The sequence below is a fragment of the Pelobates fuscus genome, chromosome 2 (genome assembly GCF_036172605.1).
Source record: "Pelobates fuscus isolate aPelFus1 chromosome 2, aPelFus1.pri, whole genome shotgun sequence".
NCBI classification, from domain to species: domain Eukaryota; kingdom Metazoa; phylum Chordata; class Amphibia; order Anura; family Pelobatidae; genus Pelobates; species Pelobates fuscus.
The window spans coordinates 341140978-341167066 of record NC_086318.1 but is presented as its reverse complement, the minus strand read 5'-3'; the positions used below and the strand labels follow the sequence as shown (position 1 = coordinate 341167066).

General features: G+C 42.4%; 1 protein-coding gene across 3 annotated transcripts in view; it reads left to right on the top strand.

The window, feature by feature from the left end:
- FAXC (failed axon connections homolog, metaxin like GST domain containing) overlaps positions 1 to 26089 on the top strand; it is an 87668-nt gene that overhangs the window by 25571 nt on the left and 36008 nt on the right. For all 3 annotated transcript variants that reach the window (XM_063441329.1, XM_063441330.1, XM_063441328.1), the window contains exon 3: positions 6101 to 6297. In XM_063441329.1, coding sequence (XP_063297399.1) covers positions 6101 to 6297 — 197 coding nt within the window. The remainder of the gene's footprint in view (positions 1 to 6100; positions 6298 to 26089) is intronic.

Genomic DNA, 26089 nt, shown 5'->3' with positions numbered 1-26089 from the left:
CGGCCATGGTTTAGCCCCTCTCCTCGCAGTGTCCGTGATTTCACAACCCCTGCAGGTGGTATGATGATGGTAATATATAATACGCTAGAATTCCTTCAGATCTGTGAGAGCATATGCTTACCTATTCACAGTTCAAGGACAGTTTCACTCAGTGTATCTTCCATTCACGGGCATGATGGTCGCTGGACTACCTCCGTTTTACCCAATACAGCTGGAATACCACTTTTCCCTGCTGGGCACTTGGGGGACCGCCAGTCCCGGTTCAGGTTATTACAACGGCATTACGCTGTCTAAAAGGGTTGGTGTCTAGGGGTCCTACGTCACAGGATGCTTTGAGGATCCACACATTTTTAGGGGCCTCTATCCAAACTCAGAGGTCCCCACTTTCACTCAGTACCCCTCGTAGGCGCTACGGAATTGGATGGCGCTATATAAATAACGTGTTATAATGATATAACTATATACACGACCCAGGATTGGCCTGATATGTCTGTGCCCCATTGATAGGCCTGCTCTGTCTGTGCCCCATAAGAATGGCCTGCTCTGTCTGTGCCCCATAAGAATGGCCTGCTCTGTCTGTGCCCATAAGAATGGCCTGCTCTGTCTGTGCCCATAAGAATGGCCTGCTATGTCTGTGCCCATAAGAACGGCCTGCTATGTCTGTGCCCATAAGAACGGCCTGCTATGTCTGTGCCCATAAGAACGGCCTGCTATGTCTGTGCCCATAAGAACGGCCTGCTATGTCTGTGCCCATAAGAACGGCCTGCTATGTCTGTGCCCATAAGAACGGCCTGCTATGTCTGTGCCCATAAGAACGGCCTGCTATGTCTGTGCCCATAAGAACGGCCTGCTATGTCTGTGCCCATAAGAACGGCCTGCTATGTCTGTGCCCATAAGAACGGCCTGCTATGTCGGTGCCCATAAGAACGGCCTGCTATGTCGGTGCCCATAAGAACGGCCTGCTATGTCGGTGCCCTTTTATTGGCCCTCCTATGTCGGTGCCTATTTGCTTGACCAACTATTCTGTGTCCGTTAGTTTGGCCTGCTGGGCCTGCTCCATTGGTGCCGAACCCCCTTTGGCCGCAGGCCTGGGGCTATATCACTGAGGAGAGGCCAGTGCCCACCAGTGACATGGAAATAGGCAGGTGTCCGGACAAGCACCGTTGCCATACTATCCAAGAGGACGCCAATATACGGCCATCTGGATATGGTAGGTAGGGTGAAGGCCCTAAACCTCAGACCTGAAGGGCAAGTTTTTTCCTATGAAGACCCCGGACACACATCCGCGGTTTGCGCCAGACCGGCGACGGCACATCTCCAAGGAGAACTTTGCACTGGTGAGGACCGGTACTCAGACACCTACAGGAGAACGCGGTGTCTTCCTTGTCTTTAACAACTAACTCCATATCTGCCTCCCGGTATCCATATAGCTATCGGTAGTTATTCCTGCGTAAGGTTAGCTCCTGGCCCTGTTCGGTGGGGCTTACTTGTCTTGCCTTCCGGCCTGCTTTTGCCTTCTAGCTGAGATAGGATTTGCGTGTTTACTCGTTCTACGTTATTGTTGTCTTTTTCGTTTTCGTGACTTCCTTTTCCTTTCGCTCGGGTCGTCGAGAGGCCTGACTTGACCTCCTCCGACCTCCCGGGTGCTCGTGGATTGCGGAGAACGTCTCCAGCTTTCCTCAGACTACCAACGATCCGCCTGGACCCCGCGCGCGCGCACGGGATCCGGACGGTCAGTTGATAGTTTTCCATCGTTTTCCCGTAGATTACCCTCAGCCTTAGGCTGATACTCGTATTTGGTGTACCCTATAGTTGGTCACCCTGAGTCTCTAGGGACTCTAGCTTGGATCACAGGAGGGTGCGGCCCTCCACCTCTTCGATCCGAGAATATTTTATCTTCTGGAACAGTGAGCGTACCCCTCTCGGATACGGAACCGGACACTAATTTGTTATTAGAGGGCGCAGCCCTCCCTCAACCTCAGCCAGAGACTGAGCTGGATACAGGGGTCATGTTTGGAGGAAGCATTCTCCTAGAGAGGAACGGTCACGGATGCAGACTCTACTGTTTGGTTATTTGCGGGTGCGGCCCGCTCAGGCTATCAGCCGGACGTTAGCACGATATTTGATCTCATTAGTAGAGAGCGCGGCTCTCTCGTACACTCGACGCTCTACGGTGCCATCCATTTGTTCATCACACAGACTTGTACCTGTGCAAGACATCGATGACTACATGGAGGGGCGTCCCTCCTGCATTCAAGTAGATCTGACGTCCGTGCTACTGATTTCGATATAGAGGACTGCCTGGTCATGCAAGATATCCATACTTAGACTGGATCCCTCTAGTCTATCTCCTGTAATGGAGGGACATTCTCACAGGGGTATAACGAGGGGTGACTCCCACTTATTTATACACATTCCTGGAGATGGTACGGCCATCGGATGGAACCCAGGTATTATGGGAGTGCAGGTCTGGGTATATTCTGCACCATAAAGAACAGAGGATTGCTTTCTGTTTTTGGATATCCAGACCATTGTGAACAACTGCTCAGACGGTTTTTCTCCCATATTTAGGTGGCAGGTGATACGGGGACCTTCATGGAGCATGCGGGCTCTGCCTTGCTCGGGAAACAGGATTAAGGAGGGCCTATTACCCGCTCTGAAGGTAAAAAAACGTACGTATGGTTCACATGGTAAGACCGGAAATCCCGGTTTGTCTTGACCTCCCCGGTCCTCAGATCTTGGGATACGATGGCAGGACTGCCCCGTCTCCTCGAAACGCATACCTGGTGAGCAGGGTTCGGAGATGGAGGACCCTCCATCTATACTCTAGTTATTCCTCACGGGAGCCATTTTGTTGGTTTCACGCTACCCTACTTTTCAACCATCGTCGAGGAGACCTACGGGACCTTATGGTGGTACCTGGTATACCCAGACTTCTACACAGACATCTTTCACTCTTTGACAAGGGCATTTCTGGATGGAAATCTGCGTTCCTGTTTGCACTTCCCATTCCTTTGAAGATTTCTGGGATTCCCTATTCCCAGAATAGTTGACCTCCGTTCCTCCACTCAAGTTCAGTTCGGAACCCTGAATGGACGTCTTTTGGAGCCCTTTCTCTACGGCGTCCGAGGTTTTACACAGTCCGTTTGGACTATTGGAATCACTTAGTATACGACTGGTTTGGACACACTCTCATTGTGTGCGTTATGAATTTATGCTCGGATGAGACATCCCACCGGGTAGGACAGGAAGGTACGAAAGATCCTCCTCGGTTTCTATTGCGATTTTGGTGGTGGTCTTCGGTGCATTCCTTGAGATTGGAGATCTCCCTGCAAGGCCGCATCACCGAATGGCCCTGGCACGATCGGAGATGCCGCCTAAGTCCTAGTTCGGATTTCGAAGTTATACAACTACAGGAATGTGGCTAATAGGTCAGCTTGCCAGCTCATGGACCGACTTCTAGGAAACAGGTTGCTACACCAGGTACAATGGATTTACCGGCGGAGGGTGCTTTTTTCCGTATTTGAGATACTTCGTCGGTTGGCATCTCCTTTGACCTGTCGGCTGTCATTTATCGTATTTGGAATGTCCAATTAGGATTACTCTGATATTTCCGGGAATAATTACCAGCGACACAAACAGCGTTGGATTGGTGAACTGAGCGTTGAAACAGCAAATACGAAGCCTCCTGTCATGTTATAAAATTGTAGATTATGCTAGCTTTAGTGTACCTATAATCTTAATTTTATTAATGACAGGAGGCGAGTATTTCCCACCCATTCTTGTCCCTCCCTTGTTTAATGTTATAGTTTAGATTATCGGGTAAGTATGCAACTCTGTTTGTTGTCTCTGCTACCTGTCGCTTGTTCCTTATGTCTGTTTTTTTCCATAAGTAGGGTTGGGATATTTTCATATTAGGTTAATTTGGTTGCTGCGTTGAGTACCTACATGTTTATTCAGAGTACATTTCATTGGATAATCAACCTGTTCGATTCTGTTTTCTCTCGTTTCAGTTTACAGTCCATCTACACTATCTAATTTGACGGTTACACTTGGATGGTGGACATCGTTATATTCATCGTATCTAGGACTTCGTTTCTTCCCCATGATGTTCTCTGCCTTTTATTCTGTTTTGTCGCAGCTTGAAAGAGGAAATGATGCATGCGGAGGGGAGTTTTATAGTACCTAACTTTTTTCTGATTGGTTGTTTTCTGTGCTGCTGTGGAGTTCTAGTAAAGAGAGACTTAAGCAAATACTCGCCTCCTGTCATTAATAAAATTAAGATTATAGGTACACTAAAGCTAGCATAATCTACAATTTTGAATGGGTGTTTTTATATTGGTGAGCTTTAAGTATATAAGTTCCCCAAAACATTTAAATAACCGTGAACTGTTCTTATAAGGTCTTTCCAAAATATTATATGGTAGTGTGTATGTATTATTTCCCCAAGTCCAACATAAACTACATTTCTATTTAACCACTCTTACCTTCCAATTTATTCCAGGCCAGCACACACATTTTCTATGCTCTTAGTGCCTATATACAGAATAAAGCCTGATCATAATGTCATTTCTCAGATCTTCACATATTACAGCTTATCCACTGATAAAACTTTTTCCATGTTGCTCATTTCTCATGTGGGAATAAGCAGATACCTTTACGGTAATATATTGTTTACCTTTTGATAAACCTTGTAACATGATGTATTTTAAGATTCACATTGTTTTGTACTTTTCTGTGCTTGGCTGTATTGATTTTCACCCTTTGATAAAATACCCAAGCATATTGATATTTCCTCTATCTTAAAGTGCTTCTTACTTTGCATTTGGCTGGCAAAGCCTCCTGAGTAAATCAGCTATAAGTAAGTCTTTGCCTGGACATTAACAGATTGTGGATTCTGATGTCATCATAATTTTGATGTCTTGACAACAAATGCCACAACCTCCTTTCACAGGCATTTGGCAATGCGTTCATTATTCTAATCTTCAAGAGGTAGAGATCTGAGTGCACTGCTACTGGTCAGCTGTGTGTCTAATGACAAAATATGCCCGTTCTAAAAAGTTAGGCAAATAGCTTCTTTTCATGGCTCAATTCTATTTGAAGGGTAAAATTAATTTAAACATATTTTATCACTTTATTCACTATTTTCTTATTCATTATATTATATGTATGCCACTGGTCTTGCCTTAGGCATGTCCTTTATAGCCAGAAAACGCTGGTGCAAGACCTTACCGCAAATGGGCACAGACATTCCACATCAAATTGAATTTGAGCAAAAGTATTCTGCTTAAATATGATTCTACGTTTTATTTTTTCATTTGATCTGTATATTTTATGGGAGTTTGGTAGCACACTTTAATGGGGCATCTCCTCTAAAGAGCGAAATGTATTTATATATACCATTAACAGTTCTAATCTATAAAAACAATATTCATATTTGGTTTACCTAATTTAATCTTTTCATATGTTGTTTGGATATCTTGGCCCATCTAGTCTGTAATTCAATATAATTCATCACCTCCACATCAAAGTGCATCATTTCAGCCTTTCTTTTCTCTCTTTTTTTCTGTGTGGTATATAGAAAAGGTAACTAAAATGTGTGGGTCATCTGGGAGCTAGGGGTTTACAGCCAGGGTGGGCAATCATGATGGCGGTAACAAAGCAATGTCCACTGTCCATAATATGATTGACAAGCAATTATTCCAGCCTACACCAAAAGGTAACTACTAGGTATTATTTCAGCCATTTTGTGGATTGTTTGTTAAGATTTGACCAAGACTGAAAGTAAAATGTTGCCAGGTAATCTTTTGATGGTGACTTGTTAATCGCAATATATGTTGTGGATAAAATGTCTAATATATAGACTCTGGAGTGAAGGATTTTCAGCACAATAATTCTTTTTTTTGGCAATTAATTTTTTTATTGAGATGAGAATGGAATAAATTTAGCATATAATAATGTTATTATTAATGTGCTTTTGATGACAGTTTTACTACTAACGAATGAAAATTGCCATGGACAATAAATGTAAAGTAATAAATACAGTTCACACAGCTTTTTCCCATTGGCCTGCTGACTTTGTTTACTACTTGTATTTCAGAATTACTTTGATGGGAAGCTGTCACCTCAGGGGAAAATGCCCTGGATAGAATATAACCACAAACGAGTGTCTGGCACCGAATTCATTATTGATTTTTTGGAAGAAAAACTTGGGGTTAATTTAAACAAAAATCTCAATCCTCATGAAAGAGCTGTATCCAGGGCTGTCACAAAAATGGTTGAAGAGCACTTTTACTGGTGAGTTTACAATGCAGAGGGATGCAATTTAAACTGACAGGTTCTATTGGCCAAACTGTAATGTCCATGGTAGGAATTTAATAATCGCCTTCTCTTGATCTATTCGATGACATAGGCAGAAGTAACAAGTATTTGGTACAGAGATAGTTGTAACTAAGTTACGCAACCGAAATGTGGCATATCCATTTTCTGACAGTTATTTGACTCTATCAAATGCATTAAAGCAACACAACTTTTTGGCCTCCTTAGCCTTTCGAAACTGAGCACTTTTTGAAAAAGAATATTTGCACAGCATTTATTTGACTGAAGGTATGCATAGCTAGCACATACAGATTGCTTTACAGACAAACGTAAAAGTTTAAATTATCCAAATTTACACAATTTTTATTTTGAATTTATCCGATTATACTTTTTAGAAGTTTTGGGGGATTAAAAAATCCTTAGACAGTGCACAGAAGTGGAGGCTTGTCCATAGGGCCAGCTGGGTCATTGCCTCATAAATATTTGTTGCAATTAAAAAAAATAATAATAAACTATATGATTATTTTTTTCTGTTGGGATTTTTAACATTTTTTTGTGTAAACTTACAACTTTTAGATGAGTATGTTTAAACAAAAGTGTTGTGTATTTCCTTTAAATTATTAGTACTGCATTCCATTCCCCCCTTATTGCTGCTAGTAAGAGTAAAACAAAAGCATGGCTAGATTTCTGGTTGTGTGAAAATCAGATTTAATCCTATGACATTAGCTGTATGACATCCACCTATTCTTTCCACTGAAGAACTCCACTTCCCCTGATGCAGCCTCCATTATGACTCCATTCCTGCTGCATTGTTTAAACCTTGTGCTAGTGCTGCTTTGTGGAGAAGGTTGTATACACTGCAGCAATCTTGTAAGTAGGAGCTGTCACAGTGTGTAAACAACAACGTCACTGAAACACTTTGTGTGTGAGAAGAAAATGGACAGAATAATAGAGCTTTGTCTGATCACAGAGGGGTACTTTTGTGAAAATTGCTTATATCACAGTGTTTCATTGTAAATGAGGGTGTCACGATACCTTACTCTTGCGCACCCGTGTGGTGGAATTTCGATTTCCAACTCCTCCCGGCGTTGGCACGGCATGTTGGATGCCGCCTGCTCTCATAATGCCACTTTTATGACGCGGTGCATGCATGACCATGTCATAGCGGCAATGCTGCGAAAAAATATTAAATCTAAAATAAATATTCAACGCCTCCTGACATTTTGAGGGAGTGGTTTTAAAGCAAAAGACTCTCCCCTAGAAATAGAGCTCCTTTTGCTTTTGTTCAGTGCCGTATTGTGGTTCACTTGTTGTTCCCTCTATTGCTATTGTATTTCCTGATAGTGTTTACTGGTATTTTAACTTGGCTTGTGGTTGGACTATTCTGCGTATCTGGTATCCTTGACTGAGGTAATTTTCTCATTTTTCCTGTTTTCTGGTTTCCTGTCTCGGCTACTCCTTATCGTTATCCTGAACTTTGGCTATTTCTTGACCCTTCTCTCGCTAACCACGTTAAACTCGGCCATTCTAAGGTCCGGTAATACGTTCTCTCTAAAAAGGGTTGTATTCTACGTGTTGGGGTAACTTTGTCATGACATAGGGCTGCACGGTGTCAAAATTGAAGAGATAGTGTCTGACAGCTGTCCACCATCTTTTGAATCAATCCCTGTACTTTCTCCCCTGTTGTCTCTAAATGTCAGGATCGGGACAGGGATCCAACACGCAGAGTACAAACAGGTGGTAGGTACGTATACCGGACCTTAGAATGGCCGGACTTAACGTAAGGAGTAAGAAGAGAATGGTCTAGGAACAAGCCGAGGTCGAGGGAACGAGAGGACAGGTAAGCGAGAGACAAGCCGAGTCAAAGGGTAACAGAGATAAACAGGGTAGTACAAACAAGCCGGGTCAGAACCAAAGAGACAACTAGAATACAAGAGCACTGAGTGACTAGACAGGCTAGAACCACGACAGGGCAATGAGCAGATGCCGAAAGCCTTACTTTATACCTTGATTCTAGAGGGTAATCACGCCCCCGACGAGTCCTGATTAGTGCTCGGGACTTGACTGACAGGTCGACCCGGGTTGGCGTCATGACGTCGACTACTGAGCGTCGCGTCATATAAGGAAGTGGATCCCTCGCGGTCGGCTTGTAAATGGCCGAGAGAACCGCGAGGAACGGAAGAAACAACCCCTCTGGGAGGATAAACGTCTAAGTCTCTCACCTCCTCTGAGGTAGAGACTACAGGTACCCTGACAGTACCCCCCCTCTCAGAAACGCCCACCGGGCGGAAGGAACCGGGACGAGATGGAAAACGGGAGTGAAAAGCCCTGCGGAGGCGAGGAGCATGTACATCCTCCTGAGGTACCCAAGTCCTCTCCTCAGGACCATATCCCTTCCAGTCAATAAGATATTGTAACTTTCCCCGGGAGATTCGAGAATCGATGATGGAGTTGATTTCATACTCCTCCTGACCCTCAACCTGTACAGAGCGAGGAGAGGATATAGTGGAGGAAAATCTGTTACAGACTAGCGGTTTCAGTAAAGAAACATGAAAGGAGTTAGGAATGCGTAAGGCAGCTGGAAGAGCTAGGCGATACGCAACTGGGTTAATTCGAGTCAGAACCCTGTAAGGACCAATGTAACGAGGAGCGAATTTCATAGAAGGAACCTTCAAACGAATGTTTCTAGTACTCAACCATACCCTATCACCTGGAACAAAAACCGGAGCCGCCCTTCTGTGCTTATCAGCGTGTTTCTTGAACAACATGGAATTATGTAGGAGAATTTGTCGAGTCTGATCCCACAACTTCCTCAAATTGGCAACATGAACATCAACCGACGGTACCCCTTGGGAAGGAGAAACCGAGGGAAGAATGGAAGGATGAAAGCCATAATTCATGAAGAAGGGACTGGAACGAGTAGAATCACAAACAAGATTATTGTGTGCAAACTCCGCCCAAGGAATCAAACCGACCCAATCGTCCTGGTGTTCAGAAACAAAACAACGCAAATATTGTTCAATCTTTTGATTGGTACGTTCATCAGCTCCGTTAGACTGAGGGTGATAGGCAGAAGAAAAATTCAATTTGATGCCTAGTTGAGAACAGAAGGATCTCCAAAAACGTGAAACAAATTGGGAACCTCTATCGGAAACAATTTCGGAAGGTATCCCATGTAAGCGAAAAATCTCTCTCGCGAATATCTCCGCCAATTCAGGAGAAGTCGGGAGTTTAGTTAAGGGCACGAAATGAGCCATCTTAGTAAACCTATCAACCACCGTGAGGATCACAGTCTGTTTTTTAGAAACAGGCAAATCTACAATGAAGTAGAACAGGACCATGGTCTCTCTGGAATGTTCAAGGGATGTAACAACCCACATGGAAGCGTATGAGGTTGCTTAGTCTTCATACAGACCTCACATGCTCCGATGAAATCCCTAATATCCTTCCGTAAAGAAGGCCTTTAGAGATCAAGGAACATGTCTTGCGAATACCCGGATGCCCAGCCGCCTTACTGTTGTGAAAACACTGTAAGAGTTCCAGTTGGAGTTCAGGAGGAACGAAATGCCTTGCCCCAGGAGTCTGTCTAGGCGCCAGATGCTGCAACTTCATGATCTGACCAAGCAACGGAGAGTGAATCTTAAGACTCGTGTTGGCGATAATATTGCACCTGGGTACTATAGAAGACAAAACCGGCTCAGATATCGCAGAAGGTTCATATTGTCGAGACAAAGCATCGGCTTTAGAATTCTTAGAACCAGGTCTATAAGTGAGCACGTAATTGAAATGCGTGAGGAATAAAGACCAACGATCTTGCCTGGAGGACAAGCGCTTGGCCTCCCCAATATAGGACAGGTTCTTGTGGTCTGTCAAAATAGTATCAGGATGTAAGGTGCCCTCCAATAAATGTCTCCACTCCTTTAAAGCCATGATAACTGCTAGTAGTTCCCTGTCACCAATGTCATATCTGCTCTCAGGGCCTGATAGTTTCTTGGAAAAAAAACCACATGGATGTAAGGGCTTATCCACACCTAACCTTTGGGACAGGATGGCACCTATACCTGTCTCTGAGGCGTCTACCTCGAGTAGGAAAGGCAGAGTCGTATCAGGGTGAACTAAAATTGGTGCAGAAGCAAACAGTTCCTTGAATGTTTTGAAGGCAAGAAGGGCTTCAGTAGACCAGTTCTTAGTGTCAACCCCCTGTCTGGTCATATTGGTAATAGGAGCTATAATTGAAGAGTAACCCTTAATGAAGCGCCTATAATAGTTGGAGAATCCAATAAACCTCTGAATGGCCTTGAGGCCCCTGGGTAAAGGCCAATCCAAAATGGACTGGAGCTTATCCGGGTCCATCTTAAACCCTTCCCCAGAAATCACATAACCAAGAAAGTTTATCTGGGATTGGTCAAAGCTGCATTTCTCCAATTTGCAGTACAGGCCATGTTGAAGAAGCTTGCGCAATACCCTTCTGACTTGTCTGTGGTGAGTCTCAATCTCTCTAGAGTGTATAAGTATATCATCCAGATATACAATAACGCAGTCATGTTGAAATTCCCTAAGAACTTCATTGATCAGGTCCTGAAATACTGCCGGTGCATTACAGAGGCCAAAAGGCATTACTGTGTATTCATAGTGCCCATAACGGGTATTGAACGCCGTCATCCACTCGTGTCCCTGCTGAATTCTCACCAAGTTATACACCCTCTGAGATCTAACTTGGTGAAAATCTTGGAGCCTTTTAGACGATCAAAGAGCTCGGTAATCAAAGGAATTGGGTAGGCATTTCTAATGGTTATTTTGTTCAAACCTCGATAATCAATGCAAGGTCTTAGTGTACCATCCTTCTTTTTAACAAAAAAAAACCCAGCCCCGGCAGGAGAGGAGGATCTCCTAATGAATCCTTTTTCAAGGTTCTCACGAATATACTCCTCTAAGACTAAGTTCTCTTTAGTGGACAAAGGATATATATTACCCCTGGGGGGCATAGTACCAGGTAGTAGATTAATCTTACAATCAAAAGACCTGTGTGGAGGTAAAGTATCAGCATTCTTTTTGTCAAATACTGCCTTTAAATCCAGGTACAGGGGCGGTATTTGTACCTCTGTAGAGTAGGTAGAATTAATCGGTGTGTTAACTGCGCAAAGCGGTGACACTGTCCGTAAGCACCTGTCCTGACAACCCTGACCCCATGAGATTATCTCCCCTAATTCCCAATCAATAATAGGGTTATGTTTTTTTAACCAAGGGTACCCCAGGACTATGGGAACAGAAGGAGAAGAAATAAGCAATAAAGATATGTCTTCCTCGTGTAAGATACCAACAGTTAATTTAACGGGTATGGTTTCACGGAAAATAACAGGCTCAACTAAAGGTCTACCATCTATGGCCTCAACGGCCAAGGGTGTCTCCCTTAACTGGGATGGGATAGCGTGTTTGGTAACAAAAACTTGGTCGATAAAGCTCTCAGCAGCTCCGGAATCTATCAATGCCATAGTTTCTAGTACTCCCTTCTCCCAAGTTAAAGAAACGGGTAGCAGAAGCCTGTGATCTTTATAATGAAGATTAGAGGACAAAATAGAAACACCCAAGGCCTGTCCTCTAGAGAAACTTAGGTGCGAGCGTTTCCCGAGCGATTAGGACAATTTAGGCGTAAATGACCTCTGACTCCACAGTACATACACAACCCCTCCCTTCTCCTGTACTGTCTCTCCTCTTCTGAGAGGCGAGTATTGCCTATCTGCATAGGTTCTGGAAAAAGTGAGGTTGTGGATTCAGAACTTTGAAATGAAGGAGCTAGTTTAACCCCTTAAGGACACATGACATGTGTGACATGTCATGATTCCCTTTTATTCCAGACATTTGGTCCTTAAGGGATTAAAGGAAGGTCTACGGTTTCTCTCTCGAGTGTTCTGCCTCTCTCTTAAACGTTCGTCAATGCGAGAAATAAAAGAAATTAAATCCTCCAAATTTTCAGGAAGCTCTCTAGTAGCAACCTCGTCAAGGATTATGTCTGATAACCCGTTTAAAAATACATCTATATAAGCCTGTTCATTCCACTTAACCTCTGCCGCCAAGGACCTGAACTCTAGTGCATAATCCACAAGTGTTCGGTTTTCTTGTCTAAGGCGCAACAGTAATCTAGCTGCATTGACCTTTCTACCTGGAGGGTCAAAAGTTCTTCTGAAAGCAGCTACAAAGGCATTATAATTATATACTAACGGATTATCATTTTCCCACAATGGATTGGCCCATCTCAAAGCTTTCTCAACAAGTAATGTGATAATAAATCCAACCTTCGCCCTATCTGTAGGATAGGAGCGGGGTTGTAATTCGAAATGGATACCTATTTGGTTTAAGAAACCACGACACTTCTCTGGAGAACCACCATAACGTACAGGTGGAGTGATACGGGAAGAAGCACCTACAGTGGCTACCTCTAGACCTGAACTCACAGGAGAGATAAAAGTATTACGCATCTCCTCTGGTTGATTACCAGAACGAGATAGTAACGCCTGTAGTGCTAGAGCCATCTGGTCCATTCTGTGATCCATGGCGTCGAACCTAGAGTCAGAAGGACCAACCTGAGTGTTTGTACCTGCAGGATCCATTGGCCCTGTCGTAATGTCAGGATCGGGACAGGGATCCAACACGCAGAGTACAAACAGGTGGTAGGTACGTATACCGGACCTTAGAATGGCCGGACTTAACGTAAGGAGTAAGTAGAGAATGGTCTAGGAACAAGCCGAGGTCGAGGGAACGAGAGGACAGGTAAGCGAGAGACAAGCCGAGTCAAAGGGTAACAGAGATAAACAGGGTAGTACAAACAAGCCGGGTCAGAACCAAAGAGACAACTAGAATACAAGAGCACTGAGTGACTAGACAGGCTAGAACCACGACAGGGCAATGAGCAGATGCCGAAAGCCTTACTTTATACCTTGATTCTAGAGGGTAATCACGCCCCCGACGAGTCCTGATTAGTGCTCGGGACTTGACTGACAGGTCGACCCGGGTTGGCGTCATGACGTCGACTACTGAGCGTCGCGTCATATAAGGAAGTGGATCCCTCGCGGTCTGCTTGTAAATGGCCGAGAGAACCGCGAGGAACGGAAGAAACAACCCCTCTGGGAGGATAAACGTCTAAGTCTCTCACCTCCTCTGAGGTAGAGACTACCGGTACCCTGACACTAATAAACCTCCCCAAGCTCTATGCTTTGAGTTCCACCCTCACTCTCTGTCCTGCCGAAAGCTCTCCACTGTAGTCTTATCCAGGTATGAAATTAAAGCACAGTCCCCCAGAACTTTGTCTGATGCTCTGCACATAGAAATGTTTAGTCGTGACCTCAAATAGTAATGTTTTACCTTTAGCACTACAGATCTTACTGAGTACATTTTCCATGAAACTCAGCTAGCCACTGGCTAAGTGTCTTGAAAGATATAATATACATGAACTGCAGTGTTACTGGTAAGTCATAAGGGTCATTAACCATATAAAGTCATTTTTAATTTTTATAAAATACTAAAGTATATAAACAAAAACAGATTGGGCGCTAGGTGACACTGTAAGTAATAACAACCTTAATATATTGATAGAATATGGTAAACTCATATATGAAACATAGAAACATAGAAACATAGAATGTGACGGCAGATAAGAACCATTCGGCCCATCTAGTCTGCCCAAATTTTCTAAATACTTTCATTAGTCCCTGGCCTTATCTTATAGTTAGGATAGCCTTATGCCTATCCCACGCATGCTTAAACTCCTTCACTGTGTTAACCTCTACCACTTCAGCTGGAAGGCTATTCCATGCATCCACTACCCTCTCAGTAAAGTAATACTTCCTGATATTATTTTTAAACCTTTGTCCCTCTAATTTAAGACTATGTCCTCTTGTTGTGGTAGTTTTTCTTCTTTTAAATATAGTCTCCTCCTTTACTGTGTTGATTCCCTTCATATATTTAAAGGTTTCTATCATATCCCCCCTGTCTCGTCTTTCCTCCAAGCTATACATGTTAAGATCCTTTAACCTTTCCTGGTAAGTTTTATCCTGCAATCCATGAACCAGTTTAGTAGCCCTTCTCTGAACTCTCTCTAAGGTATCAATATCCTTCTGAAGATATGGTCTCCAGTACTGCGTACAATACTCCAAGTGAGGTCTCACCAGTGTTCTGTACAATGGCATGAGCCTCTTTCCACTGCTAATACCTCTCCCTATACAACCAAGCATTCTGCTAGCATTTCCTGATGCTCTATTACATTGTCTGCCTACCTTTAAGTCATCAGAAATAATCACCCCTAAATCCCTTTCCTCAGATGTTGAGGTTAGGACTCTATCAAATATTCTGTACTCTGCCCTTGGGTTTTTACGTCCAAGATGCATTATCTTGCACTTATCCACATTAAATGTCAGTTGCCCCAACTCTGACCAGTTTTCTAGTTTACCTAAATCATTAGCCATTTGGCTTATCCCTCCTGGAACATCAACCCTGTTACATATCTTAGTATCATCAGCAAAAAGACATACCTTACCATCAAGACCTTCTGTAATATCACTAATAAAAATATTAAAGAGAATGGGTCCAAGTACAGATCCCTGAGGTACCCCACTGGTGACAAGCCCAAGCTTGGAATATACACCATTGACTACAACCCTCTGTTGCCTGTCATTCAGCCACTGCCTCACCCATTCAACAATATTGGAATCCAAACTTAAAGATTGCAGTTTATTGATAAGCCTTCTATGTGCAACAGTGTCAAAAGCCTTACTGAAATCTAGGTAAGCAATGTCTACTGCACCACCCTGATCTATAATTTTAGTTACCCAATCAAAAAAATCTATAAGATTAGTTTGGCATGATCTCCCTGAAGTAAATCCATGTTGTCTCTGATCTTGAAAGAAAGCCATGTGTTGTTAGATGTTCAACAATCCTATCCTTTAACATGGTTTCCATCACTTTCCCCACTACTGAAGTAAGACTTACTGGCCTATAGTTGCCCGACTCCTCCCTATTACCTTTCTTGTGAATGGGCACAACATTCGCCAACTTCCAATCTTCTGGGACTACTCCTGTTATCAATGATTGGTTAAATAAATCTGTTAATGGTTTTGCTAGTACACCACTAAGCTCTTTTAATAGCTTTGGGTGTATTCCATTAGGTCCCATTGACTTATTTGTCTTTACTTTTGACAGTTGAAATAGAACCTCTTCCTCTGTAAACTCACGTGTAATTAATGACTCATTTATCCTTTTTCTTAACTGAGGTCCCTCTCCTTCATTTTCATCTGTAAATACCAAACAAATATATTCATTGAGGCAGTCAGCTAGACCTTTATCCTCTTCTACATACCTTCCTTCTTTTGTTTTTAATCTAACTAATCCTTGTTTTACTTTTCTTTTCACATTTATGATTTATAATTACTAAATGCTAACTTTTAGTTTTTTTACTATTTTGGCCACATCTGTGGAGTACCACAGTGGTTTCTTGAATTTTTTGCTTTTACTGACAAGCCTAATGCAATTTTCTGTTGCCTTCAGTAGTGCAACTTTTAAATAATACAATTTCTCTTGGACTCCATTTAAATTGCTCCAGTCTGATAATGACTCCTTTATACATATTCTAATTTTAGAAAAGTCTGTTTTTGTAAAGTCTAAAACTTTTGTTTTTGTGTGGTGTGACTCAGTCACTGTTCTTATATTAAACCACACTGACTGATGATCACTGGATCCTAAACTTTCACCTACAGTAATATCGGATACCAAATCTCCATTTGTTAACACTAAATCTAATATGGCCTCTTTACGAGTTGGCTCCTCAACGACTTGTTTTAGAGAGAATCCCAGTAGGGAGTTTAGAATATGTGTGCTCCTGGCACAAGCAGCTATTTTTGTTTTCAAATTCACATCAGGAAGATTAAAGTCACCCATGATGATAATTTCCCCCTTCATTGTCATTTTAGCTATTTCCTCAACTAGTAGATTATCTAACTCTTCAATTTGTCCTGGGGGCCTATAAATCACACCTACACGAATTACTGTGTGATTGCCAAATTCTAATGTAACCCAAACGGACTCTATGTTCACCTCACTAACTTTTATTAGGCTAGATTTTATGCTATCCTTCACATACAGGGCCACCCCTCCCCCTTTCCTGCCTTCCCTGTCTTTTCTATATAAAGAGTACCCTGGTATTGCTATGTCACAGTCATTTTTCTCATTATACCATGTCTCAGTAACAGCGACTAAATCTACACTATCAGTTGCCATTATTGCCACAAGTTCATGGATCTTATTCCCTAAACTGCGAGCATTTGTAGACATGACTCTAAGCTTATAATTTTTTAACACACTTGCTACAGGCACCGTCTGTCCTTGTTTTGGGGGACAATTGGATTGATGTTTTATCACCCTTTTGCCCCCCACTCCTAGTTTAAATACATCCTAGCAAAACCTCTAAACTGCTCACTGAGAACATTTGTTCCCTTTTGAGAAAGATGCAAACCATCTTTTTTGTACAGTTTATTTCCATTCCAAACAGAGCTACCATGAGAAATAAAGCCAAATCCTTGCTCTCGACACCATTCACCAAGCCACAAGTTAAAGTCCCTAATACGCATCCGCCTGTCGTTCTGAGTGTTATGCACAGGCAGAACTTCAGAGAATAACAGTGTGGAAGCAACCTGCCAAATATCATTGGCAAAAACACTAAAAACTTCCTTAACCTCTGAAACCTCATTGCAAGCCAAGTCATTTGTCCCTTGATGGACAAGTACATCCAATTCCCCTTCCTGCTTTGCTCGCTTAACAATATACGTCTCCTGTCTCTGTGAGCAGTAGCTCCGGGAAGACACCTCACAAGACCACCATTGTCCATCTCCACACCTCTTATGATGGAATCCCCCAACAACAACTGCTTTCTATTAGGCCTCACCATAGTCTCCAAGCCTCTCTCCACAACACCACTAGCCTCAGTGACTCCCTCCACAACACCACTTGCCTCAGTGCCTCTCTCCACAACACCACTAGCCTCAGTTCCTCTCTCCACAACACCACTTGCCTCAGTGCCTCTCTCCACAACACCACTAGCCTCAGTGCCTCTCTCCACAACACCACTAGCCTCAGTGCCTCTCTCCACAACACCACTAGCCTCAGTGCCTCTCTCCACAACACCACTAGCCTCAGTACCTGTCTCCATAACACCATTACACTCTGAAAGTGCAGAAAATTAATTATGTAGAGCAACAGACTGTGCAATATGCCTTTTATCCACAACTCCAAGTCTACCAGATCCTACAGTGATCCATCTGCCATTCCTATTATATCTCTGCGGCAGTGGCTTTGCAGCAGTTACAGCCTTTTTGTTTACCAGATAATGTACAAATCTCAGACTTCAAAAATACAATCTCCTGCCGCAAAATAGAGAACTGTCTACAGATTAGACAACAACCAAACCTCCAAAAAGTGGAACGTGAAACAAATGCATAGCAAATATTACACTGAACTAAGTCTGCCATTCCAATGAGGTGAATAATTTAAATCAAACGAATCTTAACTTTTTATTTATCCTCCTGAATACCTCAGATTACCTCCAGTTTATCTCCAGAATATCTCCAACCACACACACTTAGACGCAACACTTGAAGCAACCAAGCTATATTAGCCAAGCTAATGACAACAACCCTTATATACTCCTAAAAAAATATATGGTAAACATATTACTCATTACTCATTGAAAACAAAAGAGATAATACTCGAAGAGGCTGGAATGAACCAGACTAGTCGAGTATACCTGGAGAGAAAATCGATAGATAAATCAATGAATAAATGAATAGATAATTAAATAAATAAATAAATAAGTAGATCTATATACAGAATAACTACCTTATACTCTGAAATAGGATAGGTAGATGCACCAACACACAGTGTTATCTAGCCTTAATGGCTCACCTCCATTAGTTCCCTAGTTACCTAATATCCTAATCACTCTCACAATTGCTACTGGATACTGACTTTAATCGGCAATTTAGCATGGTCAAGTCCAGTAGATTAGAGTGTGGACCATAGGTAATTTGTCAGATAGCTGACCCGGGTATTCAAGAGAGGTCACTAAAGAGTCTAATATATGGATAAATGCCGGGTGGCTATTAGTCGATGCCAGTACAAACCGAGCCTAATATATTACGGCTACGGGTAACTGGTTAGATCAAACATACGCCCAAATACAGCATTTGCAGTGGCATATAACTCCACCTACATCTATTAGCTATTATGCAAAATTACTAGCCTCTGTGTAGTTATCATAGCTATAGAGTGGTTAAACATGCTTGAAAATTCTTGCCATACACCCCAGAGGAGATACCTGGGTAGACTCCAATATACAAAAGTGACCAGACAAAGAAAGGAGGTGAAAGAGATAATTAGATTAAAGTGCCTCCATGTGCAGAACCATACTTAGAATGTTGGTTACCTGCACATGGTGATAGATAGCTACGGGTGAAACAAAATGTGTGCGTGAGAAAAGAGCCCAAAGAGCCCGACGCGCGTTTCGGTGCTGTCTTGCACCTTCGTCAGGGGCTGACTGGAGACTAGTCCATAGTCTCCTTTTATGTGTAATCACTAGCTTGAACCTCTGAGCTTTGTCCAATCAGACAGCCGGTGGTCCGATCATTCCGGCGCCAAACACCCCCACGTGGTGGTATGTAAATGAGCTGCCTCCTTTAGCCAATCCCATATCAATGTTGATCTATCTCGGTAACAGCCTGTGTTAACCCTCTCAGTGCTGGGTTAATTCCCTGATGCAGAGGTGGCTGTGTAGCGATATTACAGTGAATACTGTGATTCGCATATCTCGTAGCTCTGGGAACATGGTCGGTTCCGTTCATAGAGTATACATTATAAGGATATAGATTCTATATCTTTGTATTATTGCTAGAAGCCGAGCATGAAAAATGGAATTTATCATCCCAGAATGGATAAAAGATAGACGTTCTTAATGAAGCCTAGACGTGAGATATAGAAGAGGATGGGATATATGTGATAGAGAGGTGCCCTGTGAGCCCTATTTTGGGATGATGTTGAAAACAACTTGAGGAGTCTGTCAGCGAAATGCCCAGTCCTGTTCACTAGGAGAGGTAATTATTCCTTGCCTTGCCGTATGGATTAACCCACTGGGTGCCGAGTGGATTCCAGGCACCTAGTATTCATAGTGATGGTGGTTAGCATCCCTTACGATATCCGTGACAGACTTCCGCAGTCTACATGCCCATGATAGGGATTATGATGAGCCCTACCGTATCGATAGCTCATCTGGATGTCGAGTAGGTTCCTAGGCATCCAGATTCAAATAGGTCCGATATGGCTTTAGCAGAGCGCCTCTCTGACAACTAATGAGACTACGTGGCTTGGTGTATATCATTATGATTAATAGTATCCATGAACTAGCGATTTTGATTGCTAAACATTGTAACAGCTATAACTGTGTTAGCTATTCGCATTATTGTTGAGAAACAATTAGTTCATGGCTATGTATAGCTTGAAAGCTCAATTGAGAGTCCCAGTTGGATAAGGCTTGATATAAAAAGGAGGAAGGGTTTAATATGGTTCTATTTCTAGGGACATGCCAGTTGTGGATCTTAGAGGAGCAGTGGTTATAGTAGAACATATATACATATTTACAAAATTCACAATATATACAAATTGCATTTTAATAGTAATCTTATTATTAAGGCAAGCTCGAATGAATAGAAAGAGGCGATAATTAGGAGGTTGCATGGTTAAAGTGAAGAACCCATTTAATTCGTAAGGTACGAAAAATGGGGTTCTTCCTGACCCTACTTCATATATCAGATGAAAGGGGTATAGGAAAAGCCTTCATTTAGGCCATTGGGAGATAAGGTTTTCAATGTAAAAATCCAGTAGCTCTCCCGTTGTAGTAGTTTAACGTCTATGTCTCCCTTTCTAGGTCCTAGTTTGATTTTTTCAATGCCATTGAAACGTAAGCCATGCGCTGAGCCATCATGTCTTAGTTTAAGATGTCGAGAAATGACCGTATCAGTTTGTCTAGAGGGGTTTACGGAATTTACGTGCTCTAAAATTCTTTTCTTGAATGGTCTGAAGGTCTTGCCCACATACTTTAGATTGCAGCTGCATGTTAAGAGATAGACCAGTCCTGTTGTTTGACAGTTAAAGAAGGTCTCAGTTGTGTATGTCTGTGTATTAGTTGAATCCGAGAAAGTTTTTGATTTCTTACGGATGTACTTACAGGCCTTACATCTACCGCATTGGAAAGTGCCAGTTGCTGGAGTCCTTAGCCATGTATTTTCTACTTTGGGTAGTGAAAGGTGGCTTGGTACCAATAGGTCCTTCAAATTACGACCTCTTCTGGCCGTAAGTGACACATGTGGGGTTAGGACCTCTTTTAGATGTTGGTCCTGATAAATCAAGGGCCAGTACCTTTCCAGTATCCGTTTCACTGGGTCCCATCCATTATCAAAGGTACCAATACATCTAATCAGGTTTTGTGTCCTGTCCTTAGTGGTATTGTCCTCTAAGAGGGTTGATCTGTCGGTCATTAATGCTCTTTTGTAGGCTGTTTTAAGGCATCTATTAGAATACCCCTTCGCCTTGAACTGTACCCTCAATGACCTAGCTTTGGTTTTAAACTCATCTATAGTGGAGCAGTTTCGTCTGACACGAAGGTATTGTCCTACTGGTATCCCATATTTCAGAGGCCCAGGGTGGTAGCTTTGCCAGTTCAAGAAACTGTTGGTGGCTGTGGGTTTCTTGAACAGGGTCGTAGAGATATGGTGTTCTTCATCGGTGGTTTTTAAAGTCAGGTCCAAAAAGTTAATTTGTTTCCCCCCTATCTCGTATGTCAGTCTGAGGTTCAGATTGTTAATATTCAAAACTTTCACGAAATCCTCAAACTTTTCTGTTGAGCCTGTCCACACAATTAGCACATCATCGATGTACCGTTTCCAGAGTTCGATGTGTGCATGATAGTCCGAAAATTGCTGGCTGAACACGATGTTTTCCTCCCACCACCCCAGGTGGAGGTTCGCATATGAGGGGGCACAAGTCGTCCCCATAGCAGTTCCCCTCACCTGGTGGTAGTGGGTACCTTCGAAAAGGAAATAATTATGTGTAAGGATAAATTGTAGGAGTTGTAATACGAATTGATTATGGTCACCCAGAGATGTCTCTCGTGTCTGGAGAAAGTATTGGACATTGTTCAGGCCTATTTTGTGAGGGATAGAGCTGTAGAGTCCTTCTACGTCCAGGCTACATAGCTTTGCCCCAGTGGGCAATGTCAGGCTGTTAAGTGCTATCAGAGTTTGTTTTGTATCTCTTAGGTAAGAGGGGAGAGTTTTCACAAGGCCACTTAAAATCCGTTCCACATATACACTGCAATTCTGGGTGAGATTGTTATTGCCTGATACTATCGGTCTTCCAGTGATAATTTCCTGTTGCTTGTGTATCTTAGGTAATGCATAAAAAGTGGCTATGGTTGGTTTTTTGTTTAACATAAATTTGTGTTCATCCGTGCTTATGAGTTTATTTTGAAGAGCTTGGTCAAGAATATTCTTGAGATCGACCAGGAATCTATTAGTAGGGTCTGCAGCTAATGCTACGTATGTGTCCCTATCATCCAGTAGTCTATGTACCATTTTGACGTATTCCGTCCTATTTAGAATTACCAGGTTGCCTCCTTTGTCGGATGGTTTAATGATTATGGTGTCATTCTTTCTAAGTTTGGCTAGTGCTCTGGTCTCTTGGATGCTTAGATTACTGGACTGGGGTCCTGGTTGTGCTTCAATATCCATGGTCTCTATTTCTTTGCAGGACAGTTCAACAAATAGATCGATGTATTTATATTCCGGTATATACGGTGTGAACCTGCTTTTCGGTTTCAAGTTAGTGTATGGAGCTAACTGTGCTCTGGAGGTATCGTTACTATTGAGTAGTTCCACCAGATTATCTAGCAGGTTCATATCTCTTTCTTCTAGGCCTAGTCTTATTGCTTGTTTAGTTTTTTGTACGCAATGATATTTATGCAAGGCTAGCTTCCTAGCGAACAGATGGATATCTTTGGTCCAATTGAATTTGTTGAACTTAGGTGTAGGGACAAAAGATAGACCTTTTTTCAGAAGCTGCGTTTCTATAGTAGTGAGCTGATAGGAGGAAAGGTTAATAATTTGACTCTCCTGGGTCAATAAGCTTTCCTCCGTTGGAACCCTCTTGTGGATCTGCTTCTTGTGTTTCTTTGTGGTCTTATGTCCTGGTTGGTCCTGTCTAAAAAATTGATACCCTTCTTCAGGATGCTCTTGGGATTAGAATCTGATGGAGTAATAGAGCTATCAGAGCTAGGTTCAGGTTCAGAGCCACTGGAATCGTATTCAGAAGTGGAAAACTGGTCAAACTCCACCCTTCTATTCTGTCTAGATCTCTGATAGATATTCCCTGTCTGAAAGTCTTTGGTATCCCGTATAAACTTAGAGTGTTTACGAGTTTTGATTGCGGACTGAAACCTGTCCAGTTGGTTTTTTAATTTGACCTCCAGCTGTTCAAAGCTGCTCTCTGTTTTAAAGGTTTCAATTTTTTCCACCTCCTCGTCTACTTCTTTGTTGATCTTTTCTAGTCTTTGTTTCTCAGATCTACACAAAATGTCCATAAACTTTCTAGAGCAAGTACTTGCTGCCTCTTCCCACTCCTTAATGTATTCAGTCCCTTCTATATGCGGCCCTGGGATATTTTGGACTCTGAGTCCCCTGGGTATTAGCTCTTTGCTTACGTATCTTTCAAGTGAGGCGACTTCCCACCCTGCTTTAATTTGTTGTTTAAAGAGATATGTTAGATGATTAAATGCAGAGTTGATGTTCGTATGTATTACGTTATCATTGAGATGTCCCTCAGAAAATACTGAGTCAATGTCAGTATACCATGATTCTCTAATAGTTTTATCGGATAAAAATCCAGCCATATTCGAGCAATGCCTTTAAGGCGATGGGTATTGAAACCGTTATTTACAGTAATTAGAGAGGTTCCACTTACGATGGTGGGTCAAAAAAATTGGCACCACCTCACTAGTGGAACAACACCTTATTGGACACTCCAGGAGTGTCCTGGGGCTTAACCCCTTCAGATCAGAATGAAAACAAAAGAGATAATACTCGAAGAGGCTGGAATGAACCAGACTAGTCGAGTATACCTGGAGAGAAAATCGATAGATAAATCAATGAATAAATGAATAGATAATTAAATAAATAAATAAATAAGTAGATCTATATACAGAATAACTACCTTATACTCTGAAATAGGATAGGTAGATGCACCAACACACAGTGTTATCTAGCCTTAATGGCTCACCTCCATTAGTTCCCTAGTTACCTAATATCCTAATCACTCTCACAATTGCTACTGGATACTGACTTTAATCGGCAATTTAGCATGGTCAAGTCCAGTAGATTAGAGTGTGGACCATAGGTAATTTGTCAGATAGCTGACCCGGGTATTCAAGAGAGGTCACTAAAGAGTCTAATATATGGATAAATGCCGGGTGGCTATTAGTCGATGCCAGTACAAACCGAGCCTAATATATTACGGCTACGGGTAACTGGTTAGATCAAACATACGCCCAAATACAGCATTTGCAGTGGCATATAACTCCACCTACATCTATTAGCTATTATGCAAAATTACTAGCCTCTGTGTAGTTATCATAGCTATAGAGTGGTTAAACATGCTTGAAAATTCTTGCCATACACCCCAGAGGAGATACCTGGGTAGACTCCAATATACAAAAGTGACCAGACAAAGAAAGGAGGTGAAAGAGATAATTAGATTAAAGTGCCTCCATGTGCAGAACCATACTTAGAATGTTGGTTACCTGCACATGGTGATAGATAGCTACGGGTGAAACAAAATGTGTGCGTGAGAAAAGAGCCCAAAGAGCCCGACGCGCGTTTCGGTGCTGTCTTGCACCTTCGTCAGGGGCTGACTGGAGACTAGTCCATAGTCTCCTTTTATGTGTAATCACTAGCTTGAACCTCTGAGCTTTGTCCAATCAGACAGCCGGTGGTCCGATCATTCCGGCGCCAAACACCCCCACGTGGTGGTATGTAAATGAGCTGCCTCCTTTAGCCAATCCCATATCAATGTTGATCTATCTCGGTAACAGCCTGTGTTAACCCTCTCAGTGCTGGGTTAATTCCCTGATGCAGAGGTGGCTGTGTAGCGATATTACAGTGAATACTGTGATTCGCATATCTCGTAGCTCTGGGAACATGGTCGGTTCCGTTCATAGAGTATACATTATAAGGATATAGATTCTATATCTTTGTATTATTGCTAGAAGCCGAGCATGAAAAATGGAATTTATCATCCCAGAATGGATAAAAGATAGACGTTCTTAATGAAGCCTAGACGTGAGATATAGAAGAGGATGGGATATATGTGATAGAGAGGTGCCCTGTGAGCCCTATTTTGGGATGATGTTGAAAACAACTTGAGGAGTCTGTCAGCGAAATGCCCAGTCCTGTTCACTAGGAGAGGTAATTATTCCTTGCCTTGCCGTATGGATTAACCCACTGGGTGCCGAGTGGATTCCAGGCACCTAGTATTCATAGTGATGGTGGTTAGCATCCCTTACGATATCCGTGACAGACTTCCGCAGTCTACATGCCCATGATAGGGATTATGATGAGCCCTACCGTATCGATAGCTCATCTGGATGTCGAGTAGGTTCCTAGGCATCCAGATTCAAATAGGTCCGATATGGCTTTAGCAGAGCGCCTCTCTGACAACTAATGAGACTACGTGGCTTGGTGTATATCATTATGATTAATAGTATCCATGAACTAGCGATTTTGATTGCTAAACATTGTAACAGCTATAACTGTGTTAGCTATTCGCATTATTGTTGAGAAACAATTAGTTCATGGCTATGTATAGCTTGAAAGCTCAATTGAGAGTCCCAGTTGGATAAGGCTTGATATAAAAAGGAGGAAGGGTTTAATATGGTTCTATTTCTAGGGACATGCCAGTTGTGGATCTTAGAGGAGCAGTGGTTATAGTAGAACATATATACATATTTACAAAATTCACAATATATACAAATTGCATTTTAATAGTAATCTTATTATTAAGGCAAGCTCGAATGAATAGAAAGAGGCGATAATTAGGAGGTTGCATGGTTAAAGTGAAGAACCCATTTAATTCGTAAGGTACGAAAAATGGGGTTCTTCCTGACCCTACTTCATATATCAGATGAAAGGGGTATAGGAAAAGCCTTCATTTAGGCCATTGGGAGATAAGGTTTTCAATGTAAAAATCCAGTAGCTCTCCCGTTGTAGTAGTTTAACGTCTATGTCTCCCTTTCTAGGTCCTAGTTTGATTTTTTCAATGCCATTGAAACGTAAGCCATGCGCTGAGCCATCATGTCTTAGTTTAAGATGTCGAGAAATGACCGTATCAGTTTGTCTAGAGGGGTTTACGGAATTTACGTGCTCTAAAATTCTTTTCTTGAATGGTCTGAAGGTCTTGCCCACATACTTTAGATTGCAGCTGCATGTTAAGAGATAGACCAGTCCTGTTGTTTGACAGTTAAAGAAGGTCTCAGTTGTGTATGTCTGTGTATTAGTTGAATCCGAGAAAGTTTTTGATTTCTTACGGATGTACTTACAGGCCTTACATCTACCGCATTGGAAAGTGCCAGTTGCTGGAGTCCTTAGCCATGTATTTTCTACTTTGGGTAGTGAAAGGTGGCTTGGTACCA